Below are 16,205 nucleotides of genomic sequence, written 5' to 3' on the forward strand. Positions count from 1 at the left end.
TGATGTATATTAACAATAACACCAACATTAAAAACATGTTTTATAAAAAAAGGTAAGCATTTAAATGCACCTGCCGTCTGCTTCTTTGGCCTTTGCATATTGTAGGTGAATCTTTGGAGATGAAACATGAGGAAGGAGTTCACCAACCTTTGCCCTAGAAAGACAAGATAATAGTTACTTAATAAATATATCTGGTTTCAAATTTTCTCCAGTAAAACAGGCGTATTTATATCAACAATTGAACAGGATGCTAAAAAAGAAGTAATTGAACAGAATGTATAAGCTTTGAAGGCACTTTAATATTTTTACAAAGCCACACTTTATAGAGCTAAGAACTGGAAATTACAGACTACTTCATGAACATACAAGCTTAAAGAAGTACAGTATCTTATCTTTTTTAAGTTTGAGATGTACAAGCATAAGAAGTGCCAGACCAACAATATTTACCTCTGGTATTCTCTAATTAAGCTACAGAAGCAGCACAGTATTAAAACTGTAACCTGAAAGTATGTGCAAAAGAGTACTAAAGACCACCAGTACAGGTGCAGTTGTGGTTATTCCCGTGGTTGCGGGCTTAAAGCCACAGGTTATACAAGGACTCCAGGCAACTGGTACCAGATTCTCTGAGCAACATCATCCATAACAGCATAGCATGGAGGAACATAGAATTACATCAGCCCTTCCACAGATCTAACTTCAGGAGTTGCACACAGTGATATGATCTATGAAAACCAGCAAACTAAGCAGTAGGCCTTTCAAGACAAGGGATATGAGAAGCTGAAGACAGACTGACCTTAAAGCTCATCTCTCTTCCTAAAAGACAAAGCACTCCCCAGACTGAACCTCCTGCTACAGTAAAAAAAGCTTGTAGCTCCCACTTTGCAAATCAAGGCTACCATCATAGGCAAGCTATCCTACTTAACAAAGTGTTCTTTTGGTCTGTTCTGATTCCACTGCCACTTATATGATGGAATAAAATTTTCCTTTGTAAATGAACATAATTTTCCAACTTAATTTTTAGGGCACTCATATGAAAGAGGAAGGTGCGCACACACACAAAAAGGACTCAAAACTGCATGAAACTTTAAACATAACACACAAAAAAGAAAAAAGGAAGGCTATCTTCCATTTACAGTTAGACTATATTTAAAACAACACAAGCTTCTGAGAGAACATTGGTTTTTTTTAAGCTTGGATTGGAATGAATAAAATCAATGAAACATAATTAATGAGACATTTGTGCCATTCAGAGAATCGTTCCTTTCCAAAGAGCACCACAGCAAGTTCTCTGAAATGTAACACTTCCCTAAAACCTGTACTTACCAGTTTTTACACCGGATGTATACTGATGCTGCCTTGTCATAATATTGTCCCTTTTCATACAGCTGAGCAGCTTCTGAAAATTGCTACAATATTGGAAAGCATTAAAATATCATTTCTAAATTAAGATTACTAATAAATATCTTAATAAATTCACATATTCATATTAGCATATTCACATATTCAGTCTTAGCTTTATTAAATCTTTTGAATACCTTCATACTCTCCAGAATAGCTCCACAGTCTCTTTTTAGTAACCTACTGGGATGTTTAATGGCCTGGTTTACCCCTCGACGGATATCTCCCATCCGAATGGACATCTGAGCCACTCCAGCAAGGCAAGCTTCGTCATGTTCTTGGTACTGGCAATCAAATGAAATGCAGTAACTATACGTCACACATTGGAAATAACAGATCACAAAACCCACAGCAACCAACCACCGAAACAAATTAACAAAACATTACATGGACTTAATTAAACCAATTTTTGTCTCAAGATTCTTGCCTAGCTGCAGCTAGTTAGAAGAACTCGGCTTTTTTTCTTAATCTTTGTCTTTTACATTTTACTTATATGATGTGTCCAGACCAAGTATACATGAGAATTACCTTGTTTTACAGACAGCTTGGTTCTACCCTCCTCTTTCTTCTAAAACCAACAGCACAGAAAAAGGAAAACTACGGGCAGGATATTTCATTTATTATTTTTTTAAGATGGTAACACCACTGATGTTTCATAAAGTCAAATGGCTTGAATTCAGAAAATATTGCTATTTCCCCTAATAAGCTCCCCTAGTATTATTAAAGCTGCTTCATAATAGACATTTTGCAAATATTAGGGGAAATAATGCCAGAGTAAGGGAGGATCTACTGAATATTATATTTATTTTCTAACACAAATCTTGCTTTTATTTATATAGATAACAACTCAGTGAAGAACAGAAGGAATAATTAGGACTTCTGTTACAACACTGTAAATCCTAGCAATATTTTCTCTGACATTTGCACGTCTATTATGAAACAGTTCAAATTCTAAAAACCTAAGTCTAGTTATGCCATGTTAGTACAACGGCAATACTGCTTTATACCTAGAGAAAGCATCATTCTGTATATTAAAAATAAGAGAAGTGCAAAGACTACTATACAAAAAGCAATAGTCATATAGATTTAGAGCTGAATAAAAAAACTCACCTGAATTCAAGTGAGCCTGAAACATGACAACTTAATGTGCAGTATGAGAGTACAAATGTTATCATTAGTAAAAAGGAATTACCTTATTGTTTCCAGTGATTCCCTTCTCATAATGTGCCAGAGCGTTAACATAATCGCCCCTAAAAGAAAACTGGAAGTTATATAGAAGAATATTTTTAACAGGAAGAGTTGGTTACCTGCTTACCACACAAATTACGTATGTATCTGTCTTGCTTTAGACATACCGACTCCATACAAGGATGTGAAGTATGCAAAAGATGGACAATTACACAGTATGTCATGGCACTTCCCATGTGCTTTATCAAGCTATTAGTCAAAAGAGGAAGACCACCGCTCAATTATGTTATACCGAGACCAATAAACATCCCTTGAAAGACAGGCAAAGGATCTATCTGCACAATACACCTCAATAATCTCACCTCTACTTCCACGTATTTTTTATGGAAGATAAATGAAACTAACCTTCTAAAATTATTTAGAATTTTTGCAACACAAAAACAAAGGGTTTTTTTTTCCTTGAAGTACATTCAGAACTCAAGTTATGGATGGTCACGTTGCTCCAACTGCCTCCGTTCTTTCCTTTCTGTGACCAACAAGTGTTCCCTCTCAGTGCTAGGGGCAGTGACAGGGGGAAGGAGTAGCCTGAAAACTCTATTAAATAGATTGAAGTTTTTCTCTTGGTCAGACATTATACAGATCAATTTAATCTGGGAAGAATTAGTTATAAAATACACTTTAAAATCATGGCAAATGGCTAATACCTTCTCTCTTTCATGGACTGGCAGCCTTGAAATTTGACACTCGTCTACTTAAGATATGCAAGAAAATTAAGGCTACTGGGTATTTAAGGAAAGACAGTCAAAAGGCAGGGCTTTTGTCCATTTTAAGAAGTGTTAAATGATGTGAACTTTCTCTGTTTTCCAAGCACTCGCCTGCAACAAACTATTTATTTAGTAAATGATATTTTATGTGGCGGACCTGCCAGTTGAAAAGAACAGAGATATACTGAAATTAATCAAAAGTAACTATTGTTTGCTAACATATGTCTCTAGCATTAAGTATTCCTTAAAAATTACTCTTCCTCAGACTATAGCTGCAAGACCTCACAGAATCTTCTCTCAACAATGCAGTCAGCTGAAATATCTCAATTCTATGTTCTACTTAGCACAAGTACTGGTTTAATATTCTTACACTGCAACTTTACAGAACTTACGTGAACTCAAGCTGCATTGCATATTGCTTTGATATTAAAGGGATTTGGTCTGGGGCCAAACGCTTGGCCAGCTGAAGTGCACTGTCCCAGTGTTGCAAGTCTTTTCGCATCTATTAAGAAAGAACATTAACATTTTCTGATGCAAGTATCAAACTCTGAACTCTAATACGAACTTTATATTGTTCTAAATGCAAATATAGAGCTAGTATTCTAGAAAGATTCAGACAATTTGAGAGACATCAATCCTAAAAGAATGTCTGTCAGTCACACAATGACAAGAACAAAACCATAAAAGGGTAGAATTATCAGAAGGTGAAATATTCCAACATTAGGGTGGAGATGAAAACAGCAGAGAAAAATTTACACAAATTAATACCTCAAGTGCAGCAATAGGACATGAGGATGCCAGATACAAATCTTGAGCCAGATTAAAATCACTAGTAAACATGGCAAGATGTCCTGCTAAAAGGTTGTGGTCTTCTATTCCCTGTAAGTAGATGTAATAGTTGCAAAAACAGTCCAAAAGAAAAAAAATATTGTTACAAGTAACAAAATTTAGTAAGCACAGCAAACCAAAAGATCCCTACATTTTACAACCACGTGTACTGGATTCTACAAACCAGAAAAAGCCCCCACTTTCTTATTGTAGCTCAAAGCCACTACAGCTAACATTGTCTAAAATCAGTAATTTGCAGAAATAATAATTCAGCAATTCTTAAAGAAGAATTAAATCACTGTATTTCCTGTTAAAAAGGTACTTTACATTTTACCTTTATTTGCTCTAGTGACATGACCATCCCAGCATTACCAAATGTCCGATAAACACGTATTGCAAAATCCACCTCCATGTGATACAAGCAAGCTTTGGCCAGCTCATTCCAACTAGAATGGTCATTCAGAAGTCTGCACAACTCCCACGCTTCAGAAAACCTAGAGAAGGTAAAACATTTAAAACTAGTATTGCTTGTATATAAAATTCCCTCTCAACACATTTTTTTCGTAATACTATGGTAGGGAAAACATAGAAAGCATTTACTTCTAAGCTACAGAGAGAGGTGTGTCAGGAAGAAAGGAGAAAAACAAATGCTTAACTTACAGTTCTGTTTCTCCTGTTTCTACCACACTTTTTCAGGAAATCATCTGCTTTCCCTACTCTGGCATTCTTTCCATTATACTGATTTTGCATTGCTTCATTACAGTGGGAGGGGAGTATACAAGAAGCACCTTCAGCCAGTTTTGGAAGAGCCACTGTCACGGAACCCCAAATCACTCTTGGAAAAAATTACTTTAGCTTTTATTTGACAGTGGAAAAACAAATAAAGCACCACTAGGTCACTTATTTTGCTTGGTCTGCATAGACAGCTACATGGACTCACGGATCAGTCTAATTTCTCATTATTCAGCATAACATTTTTAAATCACCAGGATATGCTGTATTGAGCACAGGAGAAAACAATTACACAATATAATTAAAACACAGATGTACCTTTTCAACATTAAAGTCTGAGTAAGCATTTGTCTCAGCTCATTAGGTCCAAAGTCTTTGAAATTGCCAAGGAAACTGTGAGTGCTTAGATAGATATTGTTTGTTTTCCCACTCTGAGTCTGACAAGTTAATTCTCCATTATACAACAACAAAGGCTTATGGGAAAATGGGACTTCTGTGCCACCTGCCAAAATAATCCTGGATCCTAGTTTCAAGAATCAGGAAGAAAAGACGACACAATTTTAAAAATCCCTACATGGTAGAAGTGTAGCAAGCAGTTACAGCTGAAATAATGTAGATTTGCAGGGCATTAATTCAAGGTCTCTAATTCTTGTAGTCACCATCTACAGTATAGTGCATATTTTTCAGTAAAGTAAATATACATAACTTAAATCTTCTCTAACTATTAAGGTCATTTTCCAAATGTTTGTAGGTAAATTTCTTAATGTTTCTCTATCATAAATACATAAATTGCTATGATTACAGTTTTGGGTATCAGTGTAAGTGAATGCAAGTTCTGTCACCCTGATCCTAAGATTTTCTTATGACCATTTCAAAATACAACTGAAGCACAACGTATAAACTTCAGACTAAATATTATAATAGCAAGAATATAGGGAGTAAGGACCAAAATGCCTTGTTGGAGCTTTATAAAGAAACTCACAAAGCAACTAGTTTTCTATTAATCAGTTGCACTTCAAAACTTCTTTAGTACTATTTATTTTTATATGTAGTTATGAAAATATTTAAGACAAACTAAGACTCAGAACATGTTTTACTTTATTAACTAAAATAATGAAATAATTTTTAAAAGCATTTACAGTACCTTGAATGGCATCCTTATGAAAAACATAAGTGTACACTTTATCATCATCAAAAGCAACAAAAACACCTTTATCCATTGGCCAGTTTTCCCACAGGATTCCTTTAATAGTTGGTGAGAAATTTGGAATCTCATATAATCTATCATTTACCTACAAATAACGCAAAAATAAAATTACTAGCAAATGATTAAGGAGACAAACTAAATATTAATCCTAGTTATGATTAAAAATAAAAAAGAATGTAAGTGGTGCAGAAATATGAAAATTGTATTAAGAAAAAGTTTTGTTATAAGCAGTGACACTGAATAACATAACAGTTTAATTCAGAAGGGAAGTAAATAGAGAAAATGCACATTATACATATGTTATTTACTTTTCTTAGAGAAAAACGTACAGGAACTGGCAGTGAAACTGGCAGTGCTTGTTAACGGGCTAAAACATCTGTATTTGAACACACAAACACATATTTCTGCAAATTACTGATCAGGAATTTAGTATAAAGAAATTGTCCTGATCTAATATGACAGGTTTTATTTCCTTACATTACCATGAAGTTATCTTTAATCCTCCTTGGCAATTTCTTCTACCAGCATACATGTTGGGAGTGAACAAAAGCTTCTTCATTCTCTAGTAAAAACACTATACAGTTGAAGAGCCTGCTTGTAAGTATAATTGTATGGGTACCCCACACTAACTTACTGGACAATAGACAAAGCCATCACTTTTATCATCTATGAAAGCCAATCTGGTTCCATTGGGATCTGGAAAAATTTTTCTCACACTGACAGGATGCCGATATTCATTCACATATTGCCAGTCTTCAATGTAGAAATAATGAATAACTCCAGTCTAATGAGAAACAACAGAAAAAGCTAATAATTATATCAGTAAGTCGCAAATAGATAATTAACTTGGTTGCAGTTTCTCCCATCTTAGAGTGCTGAGCATAAAGTGTTTAAAGAAAAATACTGCCAAGTGCTTTTTTCATGTCCTTCTCCACTCACAGCTCGTTTTCATCAGGATGGGAAAACCCGAGGCTTTTTGGGGGGTGGGGAAATGAGTTGGAGGTTTGAGGGATTTTCTGTTGTTTTTGTTGTTTATCTCACTCTGCTATGCGGCAGCAAGCTGTATTTACTATGCAGTTCTCTGAACAGGGGAAATGCCTGCCAATCTGCTAAGTTTAGCCTTCGAACAAAGTTGAAAAATTTGCCTCCAATGACACATTCGTAAGAACAGATGTAACTAATTCAGGGGAGAAAAGCAATCAAACTGATTTGTGATTAACACTATATTTTAATCAGTGCTGCATAAAGAAGAACACTGAAAGGAAAAAGCAGCTTTTGAAGTCAATTGTAAAATTTTCACACATCAAATTGATCAGTTGTGAATTTAATACTTCAAAAGTATCAGTACTAGTTTAGGTACTGAGGAGGTGGGAAAGCCTTCAACTGCTGCAAAACAACTCAAGTTATTAAACCAGTGATAACACCAGAGACAGTGATTCTGCCTTTCCTCTGGAAGCTCAGTACATCAGACTGTGTCACAAAGAGCACAATACAACAGTGTCAAATGTACGCTGTATTTCCAGTGCCAGAAAATACTAAAAGCAAAGAAATTACCCTTCATGCATAGGAAAATCTCTGGAAAAATCCATAAGCATGTTCACATCCTTCTTCAGAGCCCTTCTAATCCCTATCTTTGTTGAAACACCAAAACCAAAAATCTTTGGGCAAAGGCTTCAATAGTAAGTCAAGACTTTCTTGTATGCTATCATACTTGTTTACCTCATTACTTTTTTGTCCACATCTATCACATCACCACCTAAATCAACAAATTTGCAGGGCAAGTGCTACGTTTTTTCTTACATCTGGAAGACAGTTTGATTGCCAACCATCTCACCGTGGCAATAGGATTAAATTTTGCTATTAAAATTAGTGTTTTGCAGCAAACAGTTGTAAAAGCAAAACTTAACCTTCCTGCCAATGCATCTCATATAAATGCAACAGTTAAGGAAGTTGGATGCAATTTTGTCTGTATTTGCATGAAGTTATTGCATAGATAACAATCCACTGTAAACTTCTCAGAAGCACTTTTTTTTGCTTAAAATATGAGTAATAATCCAAATAAATCAAATAGAAATACATTCCATCTAAAAAGACCTTTAAAACCAGAAGTAATACTCACATCTGCACCATATATGAGGAAGTCACTAGTTAAAGCATGGCACAAAATTCGGCATTTATCATCATCTGCTGGGAAGAGTCGAGTTTCTCGTTCTTCCCGAGCATCCAAACCTTCACTTTCTATCTAAATATAAAGAATAGAATGAACTGAAAAATATCACTGTTAACAATGCAGTATCATAGTTTTGCCTGTATCCAACTGTAAGGAAATAACATGAAATCAAACTTGCAAACTTGCATCCCTTAAAAACCCAGCATCTTCTTCTGTCACATTCCCAGAGACTTTTAAAATAAAACTTGTTAAACAGTTCACAAGAAAATAGTTTTTCTTCATCTGTTCTAGACTAGGTTGTATTTCTAAAGTCTACAGGAACTCAGCTTTATATTTTAATTAGTCAGCCAAAAATATATAGAGAATATTAAATTATCTCCATTAACTGAAGATCACTCTCTTTTCTCTCATTTTAAAAATTACATTAACTTGTTCGGCTGAAATCAACTCACTAGTTCAGCACTCCAAATTGCCAGAGCTCTTACCATATGCAACTGGACTTTACCCTCAAAGAGAGCAGCAGCATAATCAGAATTAAGGTGCATACTTGCTACTGTACCCAGGTACTCCACATCTTTAAGCTTTTTTACATCTAAAGAATTCAAACAGAAAAGAAAAGGTAAAAATATTTTGATTTTGTATAGGTCTTCACTTATCATCATCTAAATTTGCAGCTGAGTAATCAGATGTGAAGAACTCACAACTAAGCAGAGAAGGGGCAAGTCACATGTGAAGAGACTTTCTTCTTAGCAGTCAGAGAACTGGTTAGAAAGTACAAGAGAAACTCTTTTCCTATGCAACTCTTACTAGTGTTCTTACAGTCGATTAATTTATTATTAGGCAAAAAGGTGATGCTTAGAGAGACATGCAAGCTTTAAATCCACTGTCTAAAAATTTGGACATAGTATAACCAGTTTTACCTTATCTCACACAAAAAACATGAACATCTACCAAACTGAAAATTTAAACCCTCTGATCATATAGACCCTGGGTACTTTGCCCAACTTAGTATTTAAAGAAGTGGCAAAATATTGCCTCGAAAGCCTAAAAGTCCTTCACTGGTTAACAGCATGATCTCAGAAAAAGAAAAAAAAAAAAAAGAAACATTCTACATCTCATTACCAATACTTTGAACCTGAAGTTTTATTTCTTTTATTTACAATGCCTTTTCATAAGTGCTTCAGTCTGTGGAGATCATTATTTGGTCCTAATGGGACCATACAGCAATTCAAGTTATTGTACAATGTGGAATGTCCAGAACTACTGAACACAATACCGAAGTCATAAAATAAGACAGAATGATGCAGTAGTTTTAAGAGAAGTAAATTTATGCTTACTGTTCTCTCCAAGTGCATAAAACCAAGCCCGATTGTTCATTCCTACAGCCAAGTGATAAACACCAATAGCAACAAAACTGGGCTCTACCTCAACAGAGACCGTGACTGGTAGCTCCTGTAAGAAAACAAAAACCCCACAATTTTCATCCACTATTAATACTTACTTTACCTATATATAAATGAAGGTTAAATGGAAGAGGTTATCATACGCTTTCCACGTGATTGGCTACAGTAACTTCAAGAAGAGAAGTGAGGTAGGCAATCCGTGTACCACAAGTATCTCCCAGAATTGGAAGTTTTGTCAAGAAAACATGGAGGGATCCTCTTCGTGTAGATACTGCCAACAACTGTCCATCATCTGTCCAAGCCAGCTGATCTACACCTAAAACATTCACAAGTTTTTTTTTGGGGGGGGGCGGGGAAAAAAGACATTTCTTTAATTACTGAAACCAAGAAACAATTATTTTGCTTTACGATGTGAAAATGATCAGAATTCATACCTAGCATTATATACACTAATGTACTCAAAAATAACCAATTAATATAATTCCAAGATTAACTGGAATCACTCAAACCGAAACCGTAATCTACTAATTTAGCATTTTCCTAAGAGCAAAGACTTGACAATAACTTAAGTATTTACAGACACCACAAGAGGAGATAATGGTGGTAACTCATTACCCAAGAACATAGTCTTGTAACAATGGTCTGGACGCCATAGGCACGAATCCTGTATATCAGGATGAAAACTGATTAAGTATCATATGTTAGTAGAAGAGATGCTGAAAAGCACAAAAAAACCCCTTGCCCACAAAAAAAAAACCACCAACATGGAAAGAAGCAGAAACCGGCTGAGTATATTATTTTAGTAATCTGAATATATTGTATTACAGATTCAAAAAAACAAAACAATAACTGATCAAATATTCTGAGGTCTGTACTTCTCCGTACTTTAAACAGATAAAATCAAATAAAATATGTTCCCATTTTGCTATGGGTCTCCTAAAAAATACAAGTTGGGAAAGAAGGAACTTATGATAAATTCTATATTTACGTAGTTTTTCCAACAACAGCACTTTCACTCATGTAAACAGAAACACCATCAAAATTCTGGTTTACTTAATTTGTAAAAATTTCTATCCTCATGGAGGCTGTTAACATACCTTTGTTTTCATCATCCAAGTTTATTATGGCATACATTTCTCTCAGGTCTGACAGATCATGGATTTTAATGCTAAAACAAAAATAAAGTCATTCTCGCTAATATGAACCTCAGTCATCATAAACAAGACAGCCTAATGGAGCACAAAATAGAATACAAACACAAAAATGCCTTCCATTTGCTAAAGAGGAACACGCACTCATTGTTACCCATGACTCTAAATAGTTTATCACTATCACTGTATAAAAACATTTGCTCAAAGAACTAAAATTTGAGGAAAAGGCACGACTTATCCAATTCAAAAGAACTGAGGGGTGGGAAACACACACTATTATTCCTTTTTGACCTGTTACAATACAGGTTGGGTTAAATACACATTCGTGATGGACACTGTTTGAAACATAGATGCAAAAAAACTAGTTTTGAATCCAGGTTCACATAAAAAGGGACAGAGTGACAGTTTACTTATGCTGTCGCGTTACTCAATATATGCTACAGAACCCCTTAAAGAAATAATATTTATTGTAGAATAGCTGAAGTGCTTCAAGTTGCACCATGTTTTGCTCAGTTATACCACTCTTGATGTGCAAGTGTCATAAATCAGCAGTCTGTTAAGGTCATACACAGAACTGAGGACAGACCAGAGTCTGACTCCTACCATCACTCAGCTCTTTTTTTGCTGAAGAATTCAGATATCATAGAATCAGAGAGTAGTAGATGAGGAGCTAAAGGAGATATTCTGTCATATGCACAACATATTTGGAAAACCTCCAGTCTCTTAACTATTTTTTTCCTTACTTGCTTACACATTTATACTTTTGTCTGGATTGCAGAGAAGAGGATATCAGGATATCAGCATAATCAGTAGAGTTTCAAGTGAATTGTTCTGCTATTGCTAAGCAGATGTTTATGTCCAATCAATAAATCATAGTAAAGAAATTTGGACATTTTTTTAGCCAAGTAACATAGTAGAAAAAGAATCAAAACGAAGAACCTATGCTAAAGTTTAAGTACTTTTTTGTTTACAATTAATTACAATGAAGTTAATCACCATCACGGAGATTTTGTTTAAAATTAGCTTCTCCTAACTTTAGGCACAGAGGCAGTTCCACAGAGCAATTTATCTAACCTTCTCTGCACTTACTTCTCAGGGAGCCTTGACACCTTAGGGAGCCCAGCTTTAAAGTCATGTGAGATTAATTCCATTTTTTATGTATAAAACTACCACTTACCAATTGTCTCCACATGATGCAGCTTTATTTAATGACTGGGATATAGCAATGCTGGTTAGATTATCCTTATGATTATGAGCTTGAAAGATTTCTTGACCTATCTCACGAATGTGTGTTGAAATGACTACAAAACACCCTCGTGAGAAACCAATCATAATGTAGCCATCACCATACCTGTTAAAAAAAAGGAAGAAAAAAGAAAAGATCTATTTATGCAATACGCAAAATGCATTTTTTTTCAGACTACTGGGGTAACTGTCAATGCCTCCCTCTAATAAGAAAAATAACCAAATTATAGGAATTTCTATAATGCCACTTTACTTTCAGCAAGAAGCATGCATGGCAGTGATGCCAAGAGACAGACCTCTGGTATCTTCATTGGAATAAGCAGGCCAGAAGATGGAAACTTCCATTTCAAGGTCCTGGCTGACTTGTCCCATCAAAGCTATGCTAAAAATAGTAATGGCAGTCACTGCACCCTTAGGGTATACTACTGTAAATGCGGTGGAAGTACCAAAACTACAATCTGTATTTGAGAATAGACAGTTTGTTTACATTTCATAGTGTCAAGGAGAAATAAAGACGTTAAGGCAGAAACAGTTACCATGTGTAAGGATGAATTCAAACAATACCATAGAATCATAGAATAGTCTGGGCTGGAAGGGAACTTCCAAGGTCATCTAGTCCAACCACCCTGCAATGAGCAGGGACATCTTCGACCAGATCAGTTGCTCAGAGCCCCGTCCAGCCTGGCCTTGAATGTCTCCAGGGATGGGGCATCCACCACCTCTCTGGGCAACCTGGGCCAGTGTTTCACCACCCTCAGCATAAAAAATTTCTTCCTCATGTCTAGCCTGAATCTCCTCTCTTTTAGTTTAAAACCATCACCCCTTGTCCTATTGCAACAGGCCCTGCTAAAAAGTCTGTCTCCACCTTTCCTATAGGCCCCTTTTAAGTACTGAAAGGCTGCAATAAGGTTTCCCCAGAGCCTTCTCTTCTCCAGGCTGAACAGTATCTCATCAGCTTAGCTGCAAAAAAATCATTGCAAGGGAAACAGCCCAGGTGTGCCTTGTTAGACTTTTGGCCATAAATTAAGAAGCACATAGCTACAAGTCTTATTTCACAGTTGTAGTGCAAAGGGATAAATGTCAATTCCACATTGGCTGAACAGGCGTTAAAAGACAGGGTGTCTTGACTCAAAGATAGAGAAACAGTACAGCTACTATTTGGGTACAGAGTTGAAACTTCTAGTTTGGGATTTCTTCACAGGAACATTACCAATTGGATTACACAGCTGGGAGGCTACAAGAACTTCACACAACTTTGTAAACCAACAAACTGTCTGAGGGATACAACTCAAGCATTAGCTCTTTCATCAGTTACTCATCCAAACAGAAAACCACCTATAAAATCCTCAGTTTAATCTGCTTTCAGGACAGCAACAGTTATTAGTGTTTTAAAGATGACCATAGCAACAGAGGCATTTGACAATACTTACAAAATGTAGACTTCTTTGTGTTTGGAAAAGAATTATTAAAAAAGCTACAATACATCCAAGAAAAATCCAGTGTAAGCAAGGGATATATGATTTCATTTCCAGCATTCATCACAACTACTGAGAAAATCTTCAGCTTGTTAATACTAGAATGTTTCATTAAGAAAGTTCTACTCACCATCTGTAGGTTACAATACTGCCGTAAGGCTGCTGAAATTTCAAATCAATCGGATTATCAGGATCATTCAAATTAAAAAGAAAGAGAGTCTTCTTGCCAACGACTACGCTTACCTGACAACGAATGAAAACAAAAATTGACTCAATAAGAATGGCATCACTTTAAAATAAGGTCCTACATTCAATAATCCTTAAGAAACCCATGGATCTGAATTGTTATCAACAGTGGAAGAGATTTTCAGGATATTCTCCTTGTGAGCTAGTGGTTCATAGATCTAAATGTAAGCCCAGCAAAGCACACATCTCAAATCCAAGACTTTTCCCTGCAGAAGCATTACGTCAGCCCTGTTTCCTCAGAGAAGGCAGCAGGTCACACAGAGTTATCTTGTTGGACTACTCTCACTTGAGTTACGACGTCTCTTTTGATGCACAAAAGAGGGAGGCTGGGAGGCTGAAGAGAAGACTATCACAACACTGCTATCAAGTAACTTGCTGAGACTTCAAAATAGAAAGACAGTTCCAAAAGAAACAGCCTGTTAAGTGTGTATTAAACATGCAATATTTGGTATCAATCTAGGTGAGTGCATTTTATTTGATGACTGCCATAGATATGTAGGACTTCATAGTGGACGAAAGGTTGAACTTTTGTTGTTGTTGTTGTTTTTGTTTTGCTTGTGCGTGTTTTGTTTGTTTTTAATATATTATTTTTTTTACTAGAGTGTAGGCTATTGTCAGGCATGAGTAAAACACTCATTTTAGAAAAGCCAGGAGGAGCAGCTTCTTTCACCTTATCCTTGGACAAAGATAATTTGAAAGGCTATTTACAAGTTTACATTACCTTCTGTTCCAGCTCTCCTTATCTAAAAAGGAGACAATGGTTTATTCCTAAAGTAAGAGTTGGAAGAATGAAATATGAAGCTGGTATTTTCAAACTGAGAAAAAAAGGCATATGTTGACCCAAAAATCCATTAATCCAGAATTACACACTCAAATTCTGACCTATATTTCCTAAATTCACCTCAATACAAAAAGTATGTTTTCTGCCTTTTAAAACAGTTTTCTTAAAAGTCCATTACAACTTAATTAGGAAGTATTTAAGAAATGCTATTTCTTAAACTCTTCTAAGAAATTACAGGAATTATTTTATGTTACAGTGCAAGATGTTAACTCCAGTACTACTTATTTTCATCCAGCTTGCAGGGTTTTTTTTTCTGATGCCATAACTAAGAAACTGGAAAGCCCTCCCCCCAACAACAAACACCTAGGAAATAAATGCTATGTGGTTTAGAGCTCCTGACAGACCACCCAAGCACAAACACCAAGAACTACAGAATTACAGAATGCTCCCTAACATTTTACAGCAAACTTGAGAGCTGCAATAAAAAACCTGCAAAGCCTAGGCTGTTGCATGCCCCAGGAAGCAGCAGAAGAAATCAAGGCTGAAGTCCTCAGGTCCTGCATTTTTAAAATGGCTGTTAATTAAATTTTCCTAGGAAGCAGAAAACATGTCACTCCATGCAGAGAGGCAAAAACTCCTACAGGTCTTGTCAAAATAAACATGGGGAAAAATTCTTTCTTGACACCTATACCCCATAGATTAAATCTGACTGTGAGAATTTAATTATGTTGTGTAAATGTATAGATCTGGACAAATTCTAACACAGTACCACCTTTCTATCCGTTGATTTTATATGTCTTGTCTTGGTATTTCTTTGCTGATCATTTAATAATATGCTCTGCTAATAGTTATCATTAGTCCATTTTTCTGCATTTCACCATTGACTGATCTGATAGACTTGGATTTAGTCTAGAAAGACAATGAAGACAGTGAAACTGTAGCCACTTAGGCAGAGACGGGATACCACTCACACCAGACTGACACCGGGGCTTTTAGTTTCATGGATGCTGAGGTTTGCTAAGATGAAAAACTAGAGAGCAGTGATCTGCTCCCCAAACTGACAGCTGAAAATCTGCCCTCTGAAAGGCGCCTTCTCTGCAATTTTTACAATCCTGCTCTGTTTCCATCTGCCATATTGCATATACTGTTCTACATTCATATTGTATGTATTTAAGTCCCTGCACACACCTCCACCTATTATGTCAGCTACCACTGCAAAACTGCTCTTATCTGTCATATTGCTAACCACTGCACTTTTCACGAACATGTCCTTGATGAACAAAGGGGTATGGCTTTAAATAAATTTTCAACACCAAATTTTAAATCAAGGAGGAACAAATTGCTTCCTGGCTCACACCTGGCTGCCAGCAGAAACCCTGAAACACCAGCTTAACATGTTTTGCAGTATTTTGTATTGAATTCTTACTGTGCTCTCCCTGGTTGATATTCTTTCATCGGTCTTCATAACAGAAAACTGCATATCACTGGGATCTGAGCTCACTGAGGTCTGCAAGAAAGCAGTTCACATTGAGAAATCAACAGTTAATGTAGTATTGATGATTGCATTATTCCTGCCCTGTACATTTTCGTGTTAAGGACAGAGTTGTTACCACAAAA

General features: G+C 35.9%; 1 protein-coding gene across 4 annotated transcripts in view; it reads right to left on the reverse strand.

Annotated features, from left to right (window-relative positions):
- WDR19 (WD repeat domain 19) overlaps nucleotides 1-16,205 on the reverse strand; it is a 43,565-nt gene that overhangs the window by 21,223 nt on the left and 6,137 nt on the right. For all 4 annotated transcript variants that reach the window (XM_065633144.1, XM_065633143.1, XM_065633146.1 and 1 more), the window contains 18 exons: nucleotides 16,015-16,095; nucleotides 13,692-13,804; nucleotides 12,019-12,192; nucleotides 10,788-10,858; nucleotides 9,834-10,006; nucleotides 9,625-9,739; nucleotides 8,773-8,879; nucleotides 8,237-8,359; nucleotides 6,752-6,901; nucleotides 6,055-6,202; nucleotides 5,229-5,433; nucleotides 4,513-4,672; nucleotides 4,119-4,229; nucleotides 3,743-3,852; nucleotides 2,591-2,648; nucleotides 1,536-1,682; nucleotides 1,324-1,406; nucleotides 71-154 (listed from right to left, as the gene is read on the reverse strand). In XM_065633144.1, the coding sequence (XP_065489216.1) occupies nucleotides 71-154; nucleotides 1,324-1,406; nucleotides 1,536-1,682; nucleotides 2,591-2,648; nucleotides 3,743-3,852; nucleotides 4,119-4,229; nucleotides 4,513-4,672; nucleotides 5,229-5,433; nucleotides 6,055-6,202; nucleotides 6,752-6,901; nucleotides 8,237-8,359; nucleotides 8,773-8,879; nucleotides 9,625-9,739; nucleotides 9,834-10,006; nucleotides 10,788-10,858; nucleotides 12,019-12,192; nucleotides 13,692-13,804; nucleotides 16,015-16,095 (2,213 nt within the window). The remainder of the gene's footprint in view (nucleotides 1-70; nucleotides 155-1,323; nucleotides 1,407-1,535; nucleotides 1,683-2,590; nucleotides 2,649-3,742; nucleotides 3,853-4,118; nucleotides 4,230-4,512; nucleotides 4,673-5,228; nucleotides 5,434-6,054; nucleotides 6,203-6,751; nucleotides 6,902-8,236; nucleotides 8,360-8,772; nucleotides 8,880-9,624; nucleotides 9,740-9,833; nucleotides 10,007-10,787; nucleotides 10,859-12,018; nucleotides 12,193-13,691; nucleotides 13,805-16,014; nucleotides 16,096-16,205) is intronic.

The sequence above is a fragment of the Caloenas nicobarica genome, chromosome 4 (assembly GCF_036013445.1).
Source record: "Caloenas nicobarica isolate bCalNic1 chromosome 4, bCalNic1.hap1, whole genome shotgun sequence".
Taxonomy (NCBI): domain Eukaryota; kingdom Metazoa; phylum Chordata; class Aves; order Columbiformes; family Columbidae; genus Caloenas; species Caloenas nicobarica.